Below are 17663 nucleotides of genomic sequence, written 5' to 3' on the forward strand. Positions count from 1 at the left end.
AACCCTCCAGAGAGGAGGTTTTATCCCACATTAATGCCGAACCGAGCTTTCACTTGTAGAAATAGCCTTCATACCCTAATCTAACACGGTGATTATATATAGCTACTTCACAACAAACACTATTTGATTTCAAGTGCGCACAAAGTATAAAAGCATTTCAGCTGATGAGACAATGAGATTTTTATGATTTTCCAGAAGGAGGCTTATGTGTTTCCATAGCTCTCGCAAATTACACACAATCACACTCGTAATCATCCCCTTACAGGCACTTCAGAAGTAAGACACTGAAGAAAGCTTGTCCTCAATTCAAGGGGCTGTTTTCTGGGCACAATGGCACAATGATTGAAGCACTCAGAGTTTTCTTTCAAAAACACGCTGTTGATAATGTTCAGTTATTGGACTTTCGTTCTCATGCTGCACAAATGATTTAAGCTTTTCGCTTCTTGTCATAATGAACCCGTGCATCAGGGGGCCCGATGGTTAAGGAGCTGGACTTGGGAAAGGGAGCTGCTTTTTGCGTTGCTTCTCCCAAACTGTTGTCACTAAACCCCACTAAGGTACCTTTTTAAAGGCACAGTAACATAAACTTGCCATGTAAAGGTGCCATCAAAATCCCTGTGGAAAAACAAAATAAAACGTAAATTAAAACATAAGGGCAGCTCGGCAAGGGCAAGACAGGCTTTAAAATACACACCCATAATATAGTAATTATATGCATAACATTTTAGGTTGCTGACAACTATAGACTGTCTCATGTAACTGGCTGACCCCCTGTTTTAGCTTGTCCCCCTCCAACTGTCCAGCAGGGACTCTGTGTTCTCCTGCTGGAGAACTGAACAGATTTCCTTGAGAAAGGGATGTGTAATATTGTCTATCACAGTGTTTCTCACACCAGTCCTTGGGGATCCCCTCTCAAGCAGAAACATGGACCATCTTGGGGTCCCCAGGGACTGGTTGGAGAAACACTGGTCTATCATTTTCCCAGAATATGATGAAGACCCAAGTGTGAAGTAGCTCCTCTTTCTGTGTGCCGCTCAAGTCCGATCGTGTGTCCATGCGCACGTCCTGTACGGGGCACCCACCTGAAAGAGCCGCAGGGCCCGCACCAGGCAGCCCACCTCGTTCTTGAGGGCGAACACCACGGCGGTCTTGCCCGCGTCTTCAGCCTGCGGCTCACCCACCCCACTGGGCTTCTCCTCGATGCGGGAGAAGGAGGGTCTGCGGGTCTGAGCGACAGACGACAGCCTGAGCCCCCGGACAAACACGCAGACCACAGCGACTTCCAGCAGCGGTGCCAGATCCCAGAGCTCACTGCTGCAATGCTGGCAGCACCCTGGATGGGCCGGCGGTCACACACTCTCACACACACTCACACGCACATTCCCAACAGCAATCATCTGTTGAGCAAGCAGTGCCACTTTAAACCTCAGCACCTTGTTGTTTTATTTGTATGTAATTGTATACTCTTAGCATATTATAAAGTACTGTGCACAAGTCTTAGGCAGTCAAAGAAAATGAGGTTTAAATTATCCTGATGTTGGTGTAAAACTACAATATTCTGCTTGCCAAAGGGTGTCAGCTTAGCCATTTCCAAACCTCTCCTAAAGTCACCCCAGTATATAGACTTACCATCCAAAACATCCATGTATTTTTTGACTCAAACACTATCCCATGTTTGGCTAATCAGTATCTCATTGAGTCATTTAACTAATTAAGTTCTTTAATTAATTGAGCAGGTGGTGACATTTGGCTTGGGTGCCCCTGAGGAGAGGTTTGGGAACTGAAGCGGTGTTCATCTAGCCATCCAACATGATATCAATAACTTTTCAGAGAACAGAAATTCTTATTTTTATTGTTACTGTTCATTTGCATGTATTATTTTTTGGCTGAGCAAATATACATTTACTGCAGGGAGGTACACAAGCAAAGTATTTCACTGTACTTGTACTGTATGAATGACAATAATCCTTGAATCCAGTTGCGCACTATAGGCAATTCAGAAACCCCACACACAGGTGGGACCACCCCCCCCCCCACCCCCCCGCACTCTTACTGACACTGTAAAGAAAGAGGCAGCGCTAACTGTCACTGCCGCTACGGAGCTCGTACATCTCAGCTTCCGACCAAGAAAATGCCGCGTTTTCAAGTCAAGTCTCTCTGTCCTCGCACCTGAAACATCTGAGTGAATCTCAAGTTCCACCCCATCCTCTGCATATTTAACTCCCCCCCCCCCCTCCCAAGAGTGTCATAGTCAGCTACTTTTTGAAAGGGATAGCATTTCTTCAGGAAACTGCTTCCAGGTTAGGGTCAGATTGACCCGTGGAGATGTTCAGTATCTGTGCATTTTTGAGATGGTCAACCCCGCAGCTCATCCTAAAGAAGCCGCCCAGACTATGCAAAGATCACATGTGGATCTCTGCTCTGGGACTCCTGCTTAGACACGAACGCAGCGGCCTGCCCCCTCAGCGGCCTGCCCCCTCAGTGGCCCACAATAAAATACTCTACTATACCGCACAAATTGTGAAAACAGCTATTCCATGAAAAAGTCATTAATACGACTTTATTTCACATCGAATACTTGCTTCAAAAAAGTCTCGAACAGCATCACACTTAATGACTGGTCCACCGGGCGATAGAAACAGCCAATCAAACTGCGACTTTGAAATAACGGGCAGCAAAAGCAGACACTCACGGTTTGCTCTTGCAGGTGCTGCTGGTCAAACATGGCCGAGTCCAGCGACAGCCCCCTCCTGGCCCAGTACTTACTGGAAAACATCATCATGGCCGGCTGCATGCTGGCTGCTCTGTGTAGGCGCTCCTTCTGATGAAGCTCGGATGAAGTTCTATCTGATCATCCGGCGAGAAGGACCCCGCTCCCTCTGCACGTGCCTGTCAGGAGCAGACTCGTTTTATATAGCGTCCCACAGATGCTGATAAGGCCCAGGGCGACAACCACCCCCCCCCCCCCCCGCCAATTATACTCCCGTTGAAAGACGCACACAGGCAGATAAGGGCTGACGCGCCTCTTTTGAATGGTGCGCGTCTCGTTCAGATAACCCCCCCCCCCCCACCGTGTTAATCCGCCGTACCCTCGCAGCCACGGCACCTCCTGTGGATGAGAGGCCACATCGATCCGCTGGAAATTAAGCAGCTCGAGGAGCTCGGGGGGGGGGACTGGACACCTGTCACCAAAGTGTTAGGAGGCAGCTGCTACGGCAGCCACTGCAGGCCCCGTTCTCCCCCATCCTACCTGCTCTTGGTTATTTCCTGCTGACATTCCCACTGCGCTCCAGTTCCCACCCCCAACCACGCTCCAGTGACACCTGCTGCCTGGCATCCCACCCAGACGACACTCTATGCTTCACAACATGACTTCTGGGATAGCCTCTGTGTCACCATGATTCTGGTTATATTAACAATTTTCAAAAACAGATGCTTTCAATTCCTACATTTCACAGTGAAGAAATCCTTAAAATTAGCATAGACATCCAATGCAGCGTTACATAATTCCAGCCCATCTACTTCCCTTTGAGATTTGTTTCTGTATTATCCTTCTCCTCCAACAAGGCAAAGACAATATTACATTTAACATACATAAAAGACTAAAATAGCTAGTTATAAATCTGATGATATATACACATTCCATTACTTTTGTGGGTATTGTGTATCTTTGTACGATGGGGTTCTCTGTGTACATCCAGAGTCAAAGAAGTCATCACCGGCAATAATGTTGTTAATTTCCAAGCCTGTAAAATGAATCAGTGTACAATTCATTCACATTTTCATAGGATCGGTGCCAGTGTTTTTAATTGTAACCATGCTCGTGGAAATCTTGTTGAGTTGTACTTATAAGTCAGATATATTACTATGAAACTGACACCTGATTTACATTTGTCTAAATAACATTCCACATGACTGCGCCCTAAAACAAACCTCCCTTTAATAAAACAAGGGGGAGATAAGTTGCGTCTGTGCAGAAAGCTATCAGCCAACTGGGAGGCAATTTCCTGCAGGACAGGAAATGAAAGAGGGCAGAGACACGAGCGAGAAGGCGACGCTTTGTTACCAATGTGACGTCACCTTATGAACAGATTAAAGATATTTTTGTCAACAAGCTAACGTGTTGGCTTCCTCTGCTACAAGGACCCCGCGTGTCCTCTGGCGAAGGCAGAGAAGCTGTCACTGCAGATAGAGATTCGGGGAATGTCTTCTGGCTCCTATACGGGTCCTTTAACAGTGGCGGCCGCTGGGTTGCATAGCAGAGGAAATTGGGCCTCAGCGCATAATTAGCGCTTAGCATTAGCATTGGTCGCTGATTTGAATGCATTATGCATTCAGCTGATACAATCTGTAAGTCAGGGGGTTAAAGACAAGAGGGGCCCCTGCCCAACTCCCTGGAGCAGTTCTCTCCTTCCTTCAAGCAGGTGCTTAAGCTGAACCTCTTCAGTGCAAACACACAGCCCAAAGCCTGCTTGTATGAAATTCAGTACTTGTAGGGTTGAGTGGTCACTACAGCCAGAAGCAGCAGAGGACCCATTTTCCATTCCGGAACTTACTTTTGGCTCCGGGACGATACAGCGATTTTTAGGTGCTGAACACTGACCTGCCAGATCTGCAGAACTTACACTGAAAAAAATACAACAATATGAGCAACTTTAGACTGATATAATCCAAAACAGCTTACTGGCATCCATCTTAAACAGTTTTATAAACTTTACAGCGGCATGATGAAAAACTGTTAAAGTTATTTTTTGGAATATTTTCTTTGTGAAAATAAAAATCATGCAGCAAAATCGCATGTTCCTGCGGAATATCTAGATATTATGTGCCGGGTTAGGTAAACAGAGCGTATAGAATTTGAGTTCCATAATTCTAATTCCATCATATTTGTGCATGTACTGAATAACCAATGATACAGTGTGATAACAACACAAGGCTGTTCCAGTGACTGCCCTGGAATTTTCACAAGAGGTTAAGCATGTCTATACACTTTAGATCCTCGTCTACGTGTCTATGATCTATATGATTCCATGGCAACTTTTTTCCCCAAAGTGCAATATTGCTTCTCAGTGCAGATCGTAATAAATTGCACCATCAGGTTGGGTTATTCTGACTGAAGCAGTAGGAGGTGCCAAGCGAGAGATGCACTAAAGACTGTTTGTTTATTCATATGATTATTTATTTATATAACTGTATATTGTTTACTTTCACCAATCCGCAGTAGATACCTGTGAGAGTTGAGTCAGAGGACTGCTGCTCTACACACAGATGAAGAAACAACAGACTTCACCTGATAATAGAGGAGGGTGATAAATCATCAATGTAAGGTAAGGGTTCCATGAGGAAAGGATGGGAAAGTCTTTCCATTTTTGAGCAAAAACAATCCATTGTCATAAAAAAGAAATCACACACACTTCTGTCAGTCATTTCAATAACTACATGTTACACATCAATTTGACACATCTGAAGGACATAGAGTTAATCAATGCTATTACTGCGAGTCTTCATGAGAAAGATGATAAAATTTCTAAATGAAAGAGCATGATCACACACCAAAACAATCCCTCTGATAAAAGTTATATAAGATGCCCCCCAATTAAAATGCCGATAAATTATTGCTTTTAAAATGTAGGACAGTAATATTTATCATGAAAGTGTTCATTTGAGACTTTACTGCATTATGGCAAGGAGGTTAATTTGTTAAGACCATGGAGCATGTGACCCAAATGTTTTTCTGTTGCTGGGGATTACATCTGCTGCATCCCACCTGTGACTGGATCTCGATGACTGCATGGAATTGGACAGCAGAGGGTCACAGCTTAAGAGGATGTAGAAAAAAGGAAAAAGAGCCATTTGTCAATCAAAATCATTCAGAATAATGACGTGCTGCTGCTATTGAAATGTGGCGCACTTCTGAAAGAGGCATTTCCCTTTTAACCTGCGATTCTCAATCTGCATGCTAACGGTATCTATTTCATGGAAAAATTCTTCCATTCCCAGCTTCATTGGAAGTCCAAGTAAGTGTTTTTTTTTTGTTTTTTTTTTGAAAAAGTCAATTAGTCAAATGAAAATGCCATTAAAATGAATAGCGTAATTCATGTTCTATCACTGCTACGGTAATTAACAATGGTGACTGAACCAAAACCTCAGCACAAATAATTATCTGGACTTGAAAGTTGAGTGGAAAATTTTCAAAAGAAACTGTAATGTACGTGAACGGCTTCTGTGCTGCTGTGACACTGCATTTTTTTAAAATGAAATGGAATAACTTAGCCTTTCAGTTAGTGTTGAATCTGAACTTAATCCCTCTGAGGACCATTATCTCAGAAAGACCAGAAGACCATACCCCCCCGGCCCCCCAGGATATTTCGTTAATAAATGGCACAAAATTGCGATTGGATGAGGAGGAGACACTTTGAAGGAGGGGGCTCGGACACAGACAGGATGGCTTTCATTTGGACTCTGTTAACGCAGTGGTAGTCATCTGTGGTTTTCTGCTTATACAGAAAGCACCAGAAAGTTCTGTAATAGCAACCGGGTCTGTAAAACCCAAAGGAGGAGCAGATTTGCTGATGGATCACTTCAGATTTTTAATTAATGGAACAGTTTCCTCAAGCTGTAATTAAATTGTACTTCAGTTGCATTCAATATATATATATATATATATATATATATATTTGCCTTGAAATGGGGGGGGTAACCTTCTTTATTTTCACAAGTGCTGTTCAATGGGAAAAAGGAAAAGCAACCAATGGCAGGACAAAATCAATGGGAAACATGAAAGACTTTAGGAGCAAATATACAGAATTGGGGCTTTGGGAGAAATACTCAAGGAATGAAGAAATGTCTCCAAACTCGTGGGAAGAAAGAGCACAGCATTCTGAAGAGTGCATTTACAAGCTCTTCAGCAAACTGGCCACATTTGACAAAAAGAGTATTTATCCCCCTCCCCCAAATGAGAAACCACCATTCTACTGTGGTTCAGTTTTGGCATGAAAAGATGTGGGCTCGCTGATTGCATGAAGGCACTCTTCTCCCACGAGCCAAACACATACAAGGAGCTGAGCTTTTTCAGCCAATCAAAAGCCACCGGACCCCGGAGTGCAGGTGACCCGAGCCCTGGGAATCTGGGGGCGCCGTGGTGATGACTTTCGAAATGCGAGAGGAGGTCATGGCATCAGGGAAACGAAACCGAGTGCATTCTCACCCGAGAGGGCGAAACAAGGCAATAAGCACATCGTCACTGCCAAAAAGTAACGGGAGAAGCAAAAATACTAACTAGTCAGGTCAGGACCTCCAGAAATTTTGATAAATACCATTTTTAAAGTATGGCAGTTTCATCCACCAGGAAAATCATATCTGACAATGAAAGCATGGCAGAGGTCACTAAAAGCTGTATGATAATGTACTACTCAGGCACCTTCAGTACACAGGTCTGTTATCACTGACAACTACTACCATAAATCACAATTATGTTCATTACCTTCTCTTTTCATATAAAAACATCTCTACAGAACCATAAACAATACAACTTCATTTACATAATATCATATATCTTTGTTAACAACACTCAGTGACCTTTTTATTGGGCACTCTACACAGTAGCAGGTTGGACCCCCTTTTGTTTCCAGAACCATTTGGGGGGGTGTCAGCGAAGCGCTCTTGCACACCGCCGCTATTTTGAGCTGTTATTTTTGTACTTGCTTCCTGTTCTAACGAGTCTGGACATGCTCCTCTAACAATGTCTTTAAAGTTTCTTAGAAACAGCACTGCTGCTGACTGGATGGTTTTTTTGTTTACCACACAATTCTTTGTAAACTCGAGGCACCGTAGTACATAAAAATTCCAGGATGGAACCATCACATCTGGCACGACGCTTCGAAATCACTTGCATCAGGCATCTTCGCTGTTCTAATGCTTAACCACACTGTAAGCGAAGCTCTTGACGCAGTTTGCATGCTGTTTATATTCAGCTGCAGCCACAGGAGCTCTGTCTGAAGGAACCGCCTGTTTGCACTAACAAGCAGATGTACCTAAGAAAGTGCCCACCGGGTGTAAATATGCAAATATAAGCTACTTCCTCCCGCTTTTCATGGTCAGAAAAGGGGTCTAGATCTGACCCAGAGAGCAGAGGGCAAAAGGCAGCATTTTTACACCCTGGATGCAAAAATGGATACCTGCTGTAGCCAAACAGTGGACGCCACAGTGTTGCAGTGGGTAGCACTGTACGCTCACACCACCAGGGTTGAGGATTGTCATGCGTGTGATGTTTGCATGGTCTCCCCATCATCCTCGCTGGGTCTCCCTTTGTGTGATAGGCCATCCTCGCTATGTAAATAAGGTGAAAAGTTCATAATTTAGAACTTAACGGTCCCCGCCGTTGCGTGGTGGGTGGGGTCACTCTGAGTAAGGACAGTGCAGCTGGATCAGCGAGGTCTTCATAGCTTCGCGTCTCGCACATGTTCCTCAAAGTTCAAGTCCATGCAAAAAGGAAGCACTAACATTCTGCACAGAACAATAATGGGGCGTGACTGTTATGGCCGATAATGAACAAAATTAGAACTCAATTTTTGGAGTATGTGATTAAGCACTTATACTCCAAAGATCACTGACTTAAGTCCCCAACACAGCCCTGCGTTGGTGCTATTAAGCTGGACACTTAATCAGAGCGACATCAGTGAAACATGAAGCACAAATGAAGCAGCTAAAGAACCCAATGTCATGGAAAAAAAATCTAATTATCGAATGCATGTTTTGAAAGTGTTTCTTTTAATTATATATATTTTTTACGCATGTTTCTACAGGCTTTTCAGGATGTCCAAAAAATCCCTGATGAAAACGCCACCCTGATCCACGCTTCAACCATCAGCTGCTGAGGTGACTTATTGCTCCAGTGGGTGGGCGGAGCGGAACCCATAGACTCATGCCATTTTCAGAGCACCTACAGTGCCTCTCAATCTATCGGAAAATGGCACGCCTATGCTCCTCTGAAAGCCCCGGCTACGGAATATGAGTGTTCTAACCTTTACCTCTCGGCCCATGAAGGACACAGAGAGCCGGGAGGTGCCAGCATCCTATTCCGTCATGTACAGCACAGGGAAAAGCAGATCACTCATTCTGTGCATGTAGAATATATATATATATATATATATATATATATATATATCCTTATATGCTGGTGATGTTATGGTAACCCAGGAAGGACATAAAAGCACAGTGAATGTTGTGGCAACCCATAAATGATTCACTGCAGAACACAAGCCAGACGTGATGTTAAGATAACTCCTGTAGAACACAAAGCACAGATGATGCTAATTTAACTTCTACAGGGCACAAAGCATGGAGGATCAAGTGTGGATCTGTATGTATTTTAACCCACGGCTTAATAATTAATATTAATAATTTTAATATCATTAATATTTATACTTTTCTGCTGATTGTAACCGTAAAATTTGTTGGACCATTCTATGGGAATAAAGCATAATAATCTGATTTTTAATTGGAATACTGATTACAGGAACAGCACCGTTTAATAGTTTAATAATCTTTTATTAAAGCAAGCGAAATCATAAATTCAACATGTAACCGCCTGGCTGTAGATGCTGCATGCCATCAATATGCCATGTAACGGGATTAGGCTTGGATTTCCCGGTACTTCATAAAACTTATTGGTGCAGTTCATTCAGCTGATGTCTTTTTCTGTAAAATTAAAAAGAAAGGGGCTTTTAATGATGAATTGCAAAAGCATTAAAAATTTAAACTAGAAAATATCAAATTAAACCGTTATTCATATATGAATGTCCACACCACACATAAAAATTAACAAAACATACTGAGAGGGGACATTCTCTTATTAGTACCGCACTTAAGATCTACTAATTTTAAACTGTTATATATCACAGGAAATAACAACGATCAAAGAGCTAAATTCAATACTTCTGTTCTAGTCTGGTGGCATTTTCAGACAGAAAAAAAAGCTTACGATAACGCTTGACTGGGGATTTCCACAGTCCACAATGTAAAGAGGAAAATGTCAAGGCTACTTGACACCAGGTGACCTGGCCCGAGTGTTGATTGGCGCACGTCTCCGTATGCCGATAGGCCTGTTAGAGGCCGACGGACCCACAGCCAAAAGCAGGAGAAAAGGGAATAAAATGAATAAAAGATGGCGCAATGGAAGGCAGATTGATTTTAAATTCTTTGGTACAGAATGGGCACGGCCAGGCGGCACCTGCCCGTGAGGCCCTGCTGGGGAACGATGCCTGTTTTCATAACATGGCTGAATGTAATAAACCGTAGCGCGTTTTTATGAAGAAGAGTCTCCCCTTCTTAATAAGTGAGTTCTCCTCTCTAGTTCCTCGCTGACCCATTCCCCTGCAGCGTCACCCTGAAGCCTTCATTTTTGGTTAAAACAGGAAGGAGGAAATTATAAACAGATCATTTTAAGCTAGAAAAAAGTTTATAAGTTGAGGATGAAATGCCAGATTAGAGGGACAGGCAGACAGAAAGGCAAGGCAACCAGATGGATAATTCATTAACCACAAATGAAATTGTAGGTTTACAGTAGCACCACAACTCACATTCAGAGAGTAAAAAGAGAATAAGAAACAGTGCAGAGGATGTCAGAGAAGAAAATCGATACTCCTCAAGTTGGTCGTGAACCAGTAACCTAAGGGAGTCCATCGTTACACTTCCACGGTCTTCATGCTACCAGCTGAGCTACGAAAGCAGGTAGTGGCAGATGGAAGCCCGGCAAAGGGATGCAGACGTGATAGCAGCTGCCTAGCTGTCTGCACCCTGCCCACTCTGACTGCACGAAGGCACGTGGCCGGAAAATTCATAACCGATAACACTGACCGAGCGATAGGTCGGAGGTCTAGATGTGATGTGTAAAATAAATATCTCGACTTCTCGGGTGATCCGACAGCGATGAGTGGGTAGGTGCCACACGAATCTGGAAATCGTAAACAGCAGAAGAGGCCTTTTTTTCAAGGCGGGGCGCAGCCCAGAGGTTTGTCAGGGTCTCAGACTATAGCCCAGGTTAGCCTATAGAAAACCCACCACTGCGCTGAAGCAAATACCGATTTTCAGTGATGACTAAGTAATGTTTTAATAAGAACTTCCTATGACGTTATTACTGCTAAGCCATTTCCTTTATAAAGCTCTAACGATTTGTGCAAATTCACCTTCACCCTCGCTCTGATTTAACAACCACGCTGGTGATGGAGTGATAATTCTCTGCTTGGATGGTCTAAACTTAAATCTCCTTCCTTGGCCATGAAGGTTTCATCAGAGGAGAATGAAGTGTTACCCTTCAGATATACACATGCTGGTTATTTCAGGATGACGAGAGGCAGTTATTTGGCAGCTCGACTTCCCTATCATGTTTCTTGGCACAACAGAGAAGATGTATTTCCATTTCTTGGGGACATAGGAGGGGAGGGGAGCTGGAGAGAAAGTCAATCACTTGCAGGGTGTGGAAGAAGTGCACATTTTTAAACCGAGGGATAAAGAATACAGGTACACAACTCCCAGCCCGAATCTGTGACGCACCCACAGCCGACACCCAAGCCAAACGTCACATCACTGCAGGGCTCCAAGGCTCCGTTGACATTCTTGGAATAATAAAGCAAGGCCTTTAGGTGAGGAACTTGACTGAACATGATTTGTGCCATTCGTCAACTGCACCCATCCTCTTGGTGTCAACGCAAGAGGCCAAAGGCTTGCTGGCCCTACTCACACCTTCCATCTCCTGTACCAGGTGAGGAACCAGAGGATCTCTCTTGTCTCCTTCCTCACAGGGAGTTGCAGTGTGGATGAGTGAAAACAGAGATGCTCTCTCATTGTCTGATTCATCACCTGGTCACCCTACACAAAAGTAAACTGCATTCCAACATGGAGCTGCTTTCAATGACACTTTTTCTGTTGCTGACTTGTATGCAGCAAAATATTGTGTTACACAGTGTGACTGCTGCAAATTTCCAGAAAAAGAAAATTATTTACCAGTCACTGTGTCGATGCGCTCTCCTGGAGTCGACACCTTATGGTGGTGGAGGGGTTTGCGTGTTCCAATGATCCCAGGATCATAGGGTCACCCAAGGCAAACAGGTCCTGGGTGAGGAACCAGACGAAGTGCGGCTCACAAGACCCCTAATGAAGAGAAAAATATTGGATCCACGGTTTCTCTTGCCCGGACGCAGGTCCGGGGAGCCAGGCCTGGGGGTGGGGCTCGATGGCGAGCGCCTGGTGGCCAGGCCTGTACCCATGGGGCCTGGTTGGGCACAGCCCGAACAAGGCACATGGGCCCCCCTCCTATGGGCTCACCAGCTATAGGAGGGGCCATAGGGGACGGGTGCAATGTGAGTTGGGCAGTGGCCAAAAGCGGGGACCTTGGAGGTCTGATCCTTGCGGCCGCATGTCTTGGACACTCGGGTAAACAGAGGAGCAGAGCTGTCAACTGATCACTACCTGGTGGTGGGTTGGCTCCGCTGGTGGGGGAGGAAGCCGGCCAGGCCTAGCAGCCCCAAGCGTATAGTGACGGTCTGCTGGGAACGTCTGGCTGAATCCCCTGTCAGAAGGAGCTTCAACTACTACCTCCAGCAGAACTTTTCCCATGTCCCGGGGGAGGCGGGGGACATTGAGTCCGAATGGGCCATGTTCTGCGCCTCTTGTGGAGGCGGCTGACCGGAGCTGTGGCCGTAAGGTGGTCGGTGCCTGTCACGGTGGCAATCCCCAAACCCGCTGGTGGACACCAGTGGTGAGGGATGCCGTCAAGCTGAAGAAGGAGTCCTATCAGGCCTTTTTAGCCTGTGGGACTCCAGAGGCAGCTGCCAGCTACCGGCAGGCCAAGCGGGATGTGGCTTCGGCGGTTACTGAGGCAAAAACTCAGGTGTGGGAAGAGTTTGGCGAGGTCATGGAAAACGACTTCCGGACGGCTTTGAGGAGATTCTGGTCCACCATCCGGCAACTCAGGGCGAGAAAGCAGTGCAACATCAACACTGTTTATGGTGGGGATGGGGTGCTGCTGACCTCAACTTGGGATGTTTTAGGTCGGTAGGGGGAGTACTTCGAAGACCTCCTCAATCCCACCAACACGCCTTCCACTTGGAGTCCACTTGGGTGTGGACTCCCCTATCTCTGGGGCAGAGGTCGCTGAGCTCCTCGGTGACCGGGCCCCAGGGGTGGATGAGATTCGCCCGGAGTTCCTTAAGACTCTGAATGCTATGGGGCTGTCCTGGTTGACATGCATCTGCAGCATCACGTGGACATTGGGGGCAATGCCTCTGGACTGGCAGACCGGGGTGGTGGTCCACCTCTTTAAGAAAGGGGACCAGAGGGTGTGCTTCAACTATAGGTGGATCACACTCCTCAGCCTCCCTGGTAAAGTCTATTCAGGGGTTCTGGAGAGGTGGGTCTGCCGGATTGTCGAACCTCAGATTCAGGAGGAGCAGTGTGGTTTTCGCCCTGGCCGTGGAACAGTGGACCAGCTCTATACTCTCGGCAGGGTCCTGGAGGGTGTGTGGGAGTTTGCCCAACCAGTCTACATGTGTTTTGTGGACTTGGAGAAGGCACTCGACATTGTCCCTCGGGGAGTGCTCCGGGAGTATGGGGTGCCGGGCTTCCTTTTAAGGGTGGTTCAGTCCCTGTATGACTGGTGCCAGAGTCTGGTCCGCATGGGCGGTAATAAGTCGGACTCGTTTCCGGTGAGGGTTGGACTCCGTCAGGGCTGCCTTTTGTCACTGATTCTGTTCATAGTTTTTATGGACTGAATTTCTAGGCGCAGCCAGGGCAGTTGAAGGTGTCCATTTTGGTGACCTCAGGATTAGGTCTCTGATTTTTGTAGATGATGTGGTTCTGTTGGCTTCATCGGACCGTGACCTTCGGCTTTCACTGGGACAGTTTTCAGCTGAGTGTGAAGCAGCTAGGATGAGAATCAGCACCTCCAAATCCGAGACCATGGTCCTCAGCCGAAAAAGGGTAAAATGCTCTCTCGGGGTCGGGGATGGGGTCCTCCCCCAAGTGGAGGAGTTTAAGTATCTCGGCGTCTTGTTCACGAGTGAGGGAACGATGGAACGGGAGATCGACAGGCAGATCAGTGCGGCGTCAGCCATGGGCGTCGCTAGGCCATTTTTAGGGGGGCTTTAGCCCCACTAACATTTGTACTCAGCCCCCCTAAAAATTCTCCATAAACTTTACACAAATTGGTGATCGGCCACGTCCCCTTTAAATTTCATATGAAAACGGCGGCAGACTTCGGCTCCGCCCCGTCTTTCAGCGCCGTCTTCAACTGAAGCATCACAGTCTGCGGCATCACAGAGCGAGGATTAAGCCAAGGTGTCTGTTTTTCGATAAATTGTTATATCTGCATCAGTGCAGTCCTTTTTCATAAATACAGTTTACAAAAATGTCAAAATTTTCACTGTGTTACGTCATCAGACCAGCTGTTTCCTCTAGCGAAAATGAAGCCCTTAATACAAACCCTATTAACCTATAGTCTACTTTATAAAACAATGATGCTGTTGCTGTTTTAATTGGAAAACCTAACTGTCTATATAAAACATTACACAGTGCATGGCATTAACTGCCATAGAGTTATGCACATAAATGATTAAAAACAATGACAGACAGCATTCAATGCACTCGTTTAACTGCATAGCAGTGTGATTTACAGAGATAGAAAAATATGAGTAGGGTTTTTTGTCACTTTGATTTAGAAAAAGTTACTTTTTTAATGAATAGAAACAAAAAAAGAATGATATAAAAAAGATGTTTTGTTTAATTACATTAAAACAATGTTTGTCTATATTAATGAATTAGAATAAATAGCGTAGTAGATATAAAGTTTTAAGGGGTTGAATATAGAACCTACTGTCTTATTTATGAGGAATCAGGAAGACTCATTTGAGTACTGATTCTGAACAAGCCAAATATGTGTTAAACATCTATGGGGGCTGAGCCCCCCTTAAATGAAAATCCTAGACACGCCCCTGGCGTCCGCAGTGATGCGGGCGCTGCATCGGTCTGTCGTGGTGAAGAAGGAGCTGAGCCAAAAGGCAAAGCTCTCGATTTACCAGTCGATCTACGTTCCTACCCTTACCTATGGTCACGAGCTGTGGGTAGTGACCGAAAGAACGAGATCGCGAGTGCAAGCGGCCGAAATGAGTTTCCTCCGCAGGGTGGCTGGGCTCTCCCTTAGAGATAGGGTGAGGAGCTCGGTCATTCGGGAGGGACTCAGAGTAGAGCCGCTGCTCCTCCGCATTGAGAGGAGTCAGATGAGGTGGCTCGGGCATCTGCTTAGGATGCCTCCTGGACGCCTCCCTGGTGAGGTGTTCCGGGCATGTCCCACTGGGAGGAGGCTCCGGGGAAGACCCAGGACACGCTGGAGGGACTATGTCTCTTGGCTGGCCAGGGAACGCCTCAGGATTCCCCCGGAGGAGCTGGATGAAGTGGCCGGGGAGAGGGAAGTCTGGGTTTCCCTGCTGAGACTGCTGCCCCTGCGACCCAACCTCAGATCAAGCGGGAGAAAATGGATGGATGGATGGATGGATGGATGTGTCGATGCACGCATGCCCAATGTGGGCTAATAGCTACATCATGTACATTTTTGCTCATTTTAGCGTGGATTGAAAGTACAGACCTAGCAGAGGGCAGCATAACTCAGGGGATGCTGTAAAGCGCTTTGAGACAATGTAATGTTGTGATAATGCACTATACAAAAATAAATTTGTTTGTTGTGTTGTTGAGATCAGTAAGTAGGGAGGAATAAAGCAGGATCCTTAGTCAGACCATCCATCCATAACCACTTATCTAGTACAGGGTTGTGGTGACCTTGGATCACAAACACACACACACATACACAGGTTTGTAATTAAATCTTTGTGGGGATCCACCATTGAATTCTGGAGGAAAACTCTAATCCTAACATGACAACCTTAACCCCTACCCTGCCCTGACCTTACCCATAAGTACCCAAACAAAATACAAGACTTTTGGCATTTTTAGTTTTTTTTTTTTATTGCATTCACAGATCTTTGTGGGGACCTCAAAAATGGTCACAACAACATCAAAGTAACAGGTCTTTATCATGTTGTGCGACACATTTGGTCCCCACAATGTAATATAAATGTATACACACGCACAACACACCTAACTGCATGCATTTTGACTGCAGGACAAAACCAGAGTCTTATTCAAACCTTTATAATGATTTCAAGGTTTACTGTCACTTGCAATGAACTTTAGTTTAATCCCAATTCAGGCTAGAGAGAATTCAACATAATGCCTCTTTGTAGATTGAGTAACGTCACCATAGAAATTCCAAAGAACAGGCTCACTGAGGTTGCCATGACAACAGAACACTATGGGGGGGGGGCAATCCCTGGATGGGCCAAGCTGACTGATAGCACATTTTTATGCTGTTAAGTATTGGATGATATTATTATATAGAGCTTTTACAAAAGTGAACATAGTTATTAATACATTAAAAGCTCAGTAACAGTATACAAAGGATCAAATTTAGTGAGATACCACAGCATGCATTTCTTTAGAAGGCACATTCCACATTTCAGCCTTGTTTAGTTTGACCATTAAGAGTTCAGTGTCAGAGTACTGCTCCTGCCCGCAGTATAAGCATGTTGAATAAATCAGGCTTGACGTCCTGCTTTTGCTCACCTTTTCATTTGTATTGTTTCGGTATGATTACTCACGCATGTCTGCATGCAATTTAAATTTGGGCCAGTGTGTGGGGTCATGACGAAGGGGGTCATGACGAAGGGGGTTATGATGAGGGGGGTCATGACGAAGGGGGTCATGATGAGGGGGGTCATGACGAAGGAGGTTATGATGAGGGGGGTCATGATGAGGGGGGTGATGACGAGGGGGGTTATGATGAGGAGGGTCATGACGAAGGGGGTTATGATGAGGGGGGTCATGACGAGGGGGGTCATGACGAAGGGGGTCATGACGAAGGGGGTTATGATGAGGGGGGTCATGACGAAGGAGGTTATGATGAGGGGGGTCATGACGAAGGGGGTTATGATGAGGGGGGTCATGACGAAGGAGGTTATGATGAGGGGGGTCATGACGAAGGAGGTTATGATGAGGGGGGTCATGACGAAGGGGGTTATGATGGGGGGGATCATGATGAGGGGGGTGATGACGAGGGGGGTTATGACGAAGGGGGTCATGATGAGGGGGGTCATGATGAGGGGGGTGATGACGAGGGGGGTTATGATGAGGAGGGTCATGACGAAGGGGGTTATGATGAGGGGGGGTCATGACGAGTGGATTCCCAGCCTCCTCCGGTGCTGCTTCTGTCCTGCCAATAAACGGCCACATTCCCAAGGTGGGAAAGTCCGGAACATACCAGCATAAGAAGGAAGGGACGCGAAGAGTCTGTGGAAGTCAAACAAAAGGCAAGATCTCAGGAGGGTTATGACACTTCTGGGAAACCTTGTGTGTGAAACTCGGATGTGACCCATCCCCCAGCTTAGGATGTGTATGCAGAGGTGAAGAAGACTAAGAAATGAGCTGACCTTCCTCCTGGGGCCTTTCTGTCTTATCCACGCTCAGGAGCATCAGTGAAAAATACCAGATACCACACAGAAGATTTAGAAGCTGATTTGCCTTGAAACACATGTACAATTCAGATATAGCATGAGACA

At 45.7% G+C, this 17663-nt stretch overlaps 1 protein-coding gene across 2 annotated transcripts in view; it reads right to left on the minus strand.

Moving 5' to 3' along the window:
* The window catches only part of tph2 (tryptophan hydroxylase 2 (tryptophan 5-monooxygenase)), a 29789-nt gene extending 26922 nt beyond the window's left edge, over positions 1-2867 (minus strand). Inside the window, exons 1-2 of one of the 2 annotated variants that reach the window (XM_023826399.2) lie at positions 2693-2867; positions 1083-1226 (exon numbers count right to left, since the gene is read on the minus strand). In XM_023826399.2, coding sequence (XP_023682167.1) covers positions 1083-1226; positions 2693-2794 — 246 coding nt within the window. In that variant the 5' untranslated portion in view covers positions 2795-2867. The remainder of the gene's footprint in view (positions 1-1082; positions 1227-2692) is intronic. The other variant, XM_072710232.1, reaches the window with a different exon arrangement.
* Positions 2868-17663: the final 14796 nt, after the last annotated feature.

This window comes from Paramormyrops kingsleyae, chromosome 1 (genome assembly GCF_048594095.1).
Source record: "Paramormyrops kingsleyae isolate MSU_618 chromosome 1, PKINGS_0.4, whole genome shotgun sequence".
NCBI lineage: Eukaryota > Metazoa > Chordata > Actinopteri > Osteoglossiformes > Mormyridae > Paramormyrops > Paramormyrops kingsleyae.